A 6000-nucleotide genomic window follows, 5' to 3' on the forward strand; every position below is an offset into this window, starting at 1 on the left:
TGTAGTACGTTCTGACATTCCGCCGAACGAGTGCGGTGTGCCGTCGATGACGGAACTAAACACAAACATCGCAAAGGCACCTCTCTTCCGCACTCGTGCCGGTAGGGCATCGCGAAGGGTAGTTTTCTACGCATGCCCTGCGCTCGCTCTCAACAGGCAAAATAAAAGTCATGCGTTATGAATGACCTGCGAAACTAGAGCCCCAAGTTTCAGATACTAAAACAGAGTGATTCCCCTCAATGAGCATGCAAGCACCAGCGAGCGAAGCGATCGGCTGTTACCACGAGCCGCTCGAAGCAACCAAAACAAACAACGCGCACAAAGTCCCATGCAAGATGAGGTCCTGCAAGGAGTCCGCGCTCTACCATACGCGTCGCTCATTTCATTGTTAAAAGGCAGATCGTGCAAGCTTATCGATTTTTATTTTTTTCACGCGACGCGCTAACTTTTCTCACAGCACGTCCCAAAGATGCAGAGTTTTTCGCACGCGAAGTGGTGATTACAGCAAGGACCCCCTAACTCACCGTATATTTGTGTCCTGCTCGTTTCTCACATGGCAGTACTCCGGACGAAATGGTCTGTAGCACAAATCGCAGTTTAAATTCACAGATCACGAAAGCACATAGCACAACGCACACACCACCAACGCTACACTACTCTACCGCAATGGCGGTTGTCACGTGACCCGAAACGACCGATTTCACTGGAAGGCACGTTGGAAAGTGCACTGTAAAAATGTTGCAAAATTGTGCAATGAAACGCAAAGAATTTTAAGTAATTTTTGATCTATTTAATGTTTGTAATACAAAATTTGAATTGTGAAAAGTTACGAATACCGAAAGCTCAGGCGCTGCTCTTTGTGCCGATAGGGTCCGCTCCGTACGGTAAACAAATGGCAGCGCAGGTTTAAATGTCCAGAAACGTTCGAATATTGTGGTTGTAATACATGATCAGCAGAAACATGATCGAAACTAGCTCAGCTTACGCAACTGCTAGTATCCAAGCGAGATGTGTAGAAGACGTCTCCTGCTGCATCGTGCGCGAATATTTGTCCCGTAAGGTAACGTACCGTTTTTGTTGACGTTTCCTTAGATACCATCCAGTATATTGTTGCAGGCTGGCGTCTAGAGACAATTCCTCGTCGCGCGCTCATCCTGATCGCTCGATCAGGTCATTCCCGCTTTGTGTTGAATGTAGAAGTCGGTCTGCTTATCCTCTAGGGTCTGAAAGATACGCTGGCAAAGATGGACAAGGAGTTTCCCAGGAATGAAGGTTGCTTTACGGCCAGGGATCAGCTGATCAAGGCTGCTTTTATGGAACGACTCGTTCGAGACAACAAGGTGAGGCAGTGGCCTTTTCGGCGGAACGCTTGTTGTGCCTTCACGTCGAATGTATGTGGCACCGATCGTGTTACACTGCTCGATCTCCGTTTCAGTGACAGAGGCGGCTGTTCCGTTTCAGCGCGGAAAAGAAATCTTATTACTCCAGTCACACGGGCACTTTCAAAGTCCTTTCAATCAAAGATCCTTTACTTCAAGGGAAGACGCGCGCTGTCACATGGGCGCATCAAAGGAGGCCTAGTTGAAGGGAGCTTTGAGTCAAGGGAGTCCGCGTTTCTCCTTTGAAATCTGAAAGGAATACTTTTGAGCCTAGAAGGCGTCCGACAGAAGAAAACAAAATTCTGTATAAATACGAAATTTCAATTTTTACCTGTTAAAACAAGTTTCACTATATTATAGAACTTTATAAGCACTAAACACTTTCGTGACAACCGCAGTCTCAATGATGAATGCGTCGGTACAACAGCGCCGGCACGGCCTGTCACAATTAGCAACGCCGACGCAAAAGGGGTCTTGGAGGGTTTACGGTAGCGCGATTAAAAGACACGGCGGTAACTTCCAACAATGTTTGTTATCGAAGTTCAGTTCGTACTTTTAATCGCGCTGCCGTTACCCCTCCAAGATGCGTTACCAACAAGCCCACATTGCAACCCTCGTGAGCAAAATGGGTGCCATGTGCGATTTGGTTATCGGCTGCTACGCATCGAAGTGTCCTCGTGTTTTTTTTTTTTTTTTTCGTCATTTTTGCGTTTTAGAGTACGTTGCGGTTTCTGTCAAAAGCTTCAGCGGAGACCACCTGGCGACCGTGTAGCACTGATACATATCTGTTGAACTAATGTTCCTTTGAAAGCTCTATGCTCCTTAACATCAAAGGACCTTCGGTATGCCCGTGTGACTGGGTAGTTTGTTTGAATTCGCCGCATGCACTTGCCCGATGAAAAGACTGCAAATGCGTGTGACTCGTTAGCCAAAATAGACCTGAAATGTTAGCATTCACCCGATCTATATGTGCTACATTTGCTTACGTGTGTGGTACGATTACACTTTATTTTATTTCAGGCGAGAGATTCTCCTTTCCGTGCGCTGCTTGAGATGCTGATCTACGAAAGACTTCAGAAAAAGAGCGTCAAATCCAAACACGGTTCCAAAGTGAACCTGGTGCCCAGTGCAGGCGACAGCGCGAGGCACGTGGAGATGAACATCAGAAACAACAACTGCATTCCCGTGGCTTTGAAGGAAGCAAAGTCGGAGAGTAGCGACTCCCTGAGTTCGCTCGAAGGCGCGCTTCCTGTGAGGACCGTTGCGGACACGGACAGGCCTCAGTCGGCGCGGGGCAGGCGTGAGCCTGGAGGCTTCATAGTGCGCCGTCCTGCGAGGAGCGACATCGAATCCGTCCACCGTCTCATCTCCAAGTCGCAGCAGTACCGCGGGCCTACCAGGGTCACAAACTCGGCGATCCAACGGATGGAAGAGGCGCTGAAGCACGAGCCGGGTGTACACGACGGTGAAGGAGACAGGATCGACGCGGACCATCTGCTTGAAAAGTATGGAGGTTAGTAATCGGTGCGAGTGTGTGAGCCCAAATAAGCGCTTGTGCTACACTGGGTATCGTGTGTCATTGTCACTTTTTTTTTTTTGTCATTCAGTGACTGTGCACTGCATTCTTGGGTAATCTCTTTCAGTGTGTGCCAATTGGCTAAACACCTGCTAAAGAAAGTGTGAGAAAAGAAACCTCATAGGTGAGCACACTTAGCTTTCAGCATTATCTTTATGCCGCATCGTAGCTGAATGAATTGATGACACAAGTGGAAGAGACGTGACACCAGTGAATGTACGTACTTTGCTGCATTGAAGCATGATGCATCAAGATCAGGGTTACATCGCACAAAAGTGAAAGTATCACAAGGTCCAAGTGTGACCATTTGTGTTGGAGTAAGAATAAAGGCCCTGCTGTAAGATTACTGCATATTCTTGGTTTAAGCGTGAAGACAACACGGACGATGGTAGAAGAAGACAGGACAAGCGCTAACTCAAGTTTAGCGCTTTAGCAGGTGAGTTAGCGCTTGTCCTGTCTTCTTCTGCCACCGTTCGTGTTGTCTTCATGCTTAAACCAAGAATATGTTACCGTACCAACTCACCCAACTATCCATCCTTTTGCAAGATTATTGCACTTAGATTGTGGTGATTGTTGGTCATTGATGTAGTTTAATTCCCGCATAGTCACAGAGCTGACAGAAGCAGAATGACTGCACTCACTTGCCCATATGTTATAGAGCAGTGTTACTTGTCTGCAACAGTTTCAAGCCTGGGTCCCTCTGGCAAAGGTCACGTTGTTAATCTAACTGATCAAGGGTCATTAAGTATTTATATGTTCCCAAGTTACGACTGTCCTGTTCTGAACAAAGAAAGCTTAAACAAGGCAGCTTAGCTGCAAGACAGAAAATGAAAGAGTTTCAGTAACAAATTTAAAATAATAGTGTAGTGTGTTTTCCCCAATAAAAAACAGCATATTGCACATCATTGTTCAAAATAAGTACAGTAATAATGCCTTCTAATTTAGATGTAATCTAAGGATTCTACTGTTGTGATTTGAATTTTCCCGTTTTAAGTTTTCCACAACAGTACATGTAGACAAACATGTAGTCAAGTATACCTTCTTAGAGCACTAAGCAAGGACTTGGCTGCTATATGAGGTTAGCAATCTGCAACTAACCTGCTCTGTTATGCTGCCTTTTACATTCACGTTTACTCGATAGACAGTGAAGTTATTTCCATGCCTGTTTACAAAAATAAGTGCAGAATATGAATAATTCATAGCCTGAATGGAAAGTGATAACAAGCTGTGAAAGCAGCTGCTGCTGATTCATTACACACTGCTTGTTTCTGGACTGGCTTGGACATTTGATGAGGAGCCATCGTCAGCCACAGTCACCAGGCAATGGGGAGCATGTCATAATTCCTGAGGTCACATGCTGTTGCACAGGCTCTTTTACCTAGGAAGTTTCTTGGGGGCATTGTGGTTGCGCTCTTTGCATGTTGTTTTGGCGCATGAAGTTTACAGGAAAATGGTTTCATTGTATGTCATGGCAGGGTTATAGCACTGCCATAAAAGTGTACAGAAATGAACCTGGTTGTATGATCACATCCCAAACTACTGCATCACGGCTGCTGCATTTTGCCATGCAGAAGAAAGTCTGACGTTCTTGCGTGACTTTTGTGCTTCCTGTACATATCTGTACAGTGGTACATCATGGCTAAAACTCTTCAGTATGTATTTTGCTGAGCGGATGCATGTTTCAGCTTTAACGTGCTGCCTATGTGAATCAGCTAAAAATTTGATCGCATTAGTTTTCTGATTGTCTGAATAATGCACCAAAACATGCAATATATACACCTGTGTAGTCAGAGTGAACCTATTAAAGCCACTTGTGTCCTACGCATAAATTGTTCTTAAAGTTGCAATATAAGCACTTTCCTTTGTTTCTCTTTTGCAAGAGAAAGTAGGTAGTCAGTGCTAAGGATGTGAGAGTGGAATAATGAAGCAGCCCTGGGAACAATTATTGAAATATAATTAATAGAACTGTTTATTCTTGAGATAGTACTGCCATAAACATTTGAGCCTTCACAATTACAATTACTTCTGTACTTGTGACACCAAGGCTATGGTTTTTTTCAAAGGCCTACCTTCTGTTCCCTTCAGTTTTCTGAAATCTCTATCATTTTGTGTACATATTCCCTACACACACTTAGACACAATGGCCATTGGCTGGATTCCTCTGAACATCACGACTGACTAGGGCTCTATTCTGGACACGCATGGCGGCTGCACGGCCGCCATTATCCGCCATCTTGGCTGTCTCATTGGCTGTCCAGAGGTCACGTGTTTTGAAATTTGTGCCGGGAAACGGAAGTTTTGCAAAATGCTATTTTGCGTTTTCGTCAGAATGACGAAACGTGACGTGGAGATGCAAATTTTATCGACTAATACTTTTGTGTGGTCCTTAGCACCTATATTGCGACTTTAGCGCTTTAAAAAGAAAGTGTACGGTAGCGTGCAGAAGCCCGTGGAATGCATCTGCAATTTCGCGAATATGTGGTGGCGTTTCAAGATAGCCGGCATGTCAGTTGTTGATTGGCTGAAAGAATATCCCGTGAAGAGCGTCACAGGAAGGGCTGTTTCGTAAACGTCAATTTGACGTTGCGTGACGTTGCGCTGGGCTGCCATTGCACAGATTTTCCGCCATAATTTGTGGTGCGACGAGCCGCGCGAATTATGGTAATGAGCGGCCATATGCAGTGTCAGTCGAGAGGCATGCGTATCGCCGCCTTTTCCCCTGTCATTTGGGGCCATGAAAATATTTTGTTCACAACGCGTGCTCATAGCATTTGCATCCCTCTCGGGTGGTGTTGGCCTTTGTGTTTTGAACCATCATTTCTATTAAAAACACGTTTATTTGAAATAATATTGGTTGAAACTAGCAAACTTTCTGCGACATTTCGCACTTTTCACTATTGTGTTTGTGTTGTAATCAATATTAATGACTTTTCGCGTCATCAAAGGCTATGACAACGGTGACTTCTTAATTTACAAAAAGAAATGTACGCAAGACGGCGCCTTGAAGTTTCCTCTCGCGTGCGAGGGTAAGCGGCGGAAGTGCTC

The 6000-nt window shown here is 45.1% G+C and overlaps 2 protein-coding genes across 5 annotated transcripts in view; one reads left to right on the forward strand and one right to left on the reverse strand.

Annotated features, from left to right (window-relative positions):
* The window catches only part of LOC119441840 (tyrosine-protein phosphatase non-receptor type 4), a 356409-nt gene extending 355742 nt beyond the window's left edge, over positions 1-667 (reverse strand). For 2 of the 4 annotated variants that reach the window (XM_037706473.2, XM_049661658.1), the window contains exon 1: positions 525-667. The gene's annotated coding sequence lies outside the window, so the exon portion shown is untranslated. The remainder of the gene's footprint in view (positions 1-524) is intronic. The other 2 variants (XM_049661657.1, XM_049661660.1) reach the window with 1 other exon arrangement.
* Positions 668-883: 216 nt separating this feature from the next.
* Positions 884-6000, forward strand: part of LOC119440426 (probable ubiquitin carboxyl-terminal hydrolase MINDY-4) — a 28567-nt gene continuing 23450 nt past the window's right edge. The window contains exons 1-4 of the mRNA XM_049662919.1: positions 884-1060; positions 1221-1340; positions 2400-2892; positions 2987-3008. Of these exons, the coding sequence (XP_049518876.1) occupies positions 947-1060; positions 1221-1340; positions 2400-2892; positions 2987-3008 (749 nt within the window). The 5' untranslated portion in view covers positions 884-946. The remainder of the gene's footprint in view (positions 1061-1220; positions 1341-2399; positions 2893-2986; positions 3009-6000) is intronic.

The sequence above is a fragment of the Dermacentor silvarum genome, chromosome 2, assembly GCF_013339745.2.
Source record: "Dermacentor silvarum isolate Dsil-2018 chromosome 2, BIME_Dsil_1.4, whole genome shotgun sequence".
Classification (NCBI taxonomy): Eukaryota; Metazoa; Arthropoda; class Arachnida; order Ixodida; family Ixodidae; genus Dermacentor; species Dermacentor silvarum.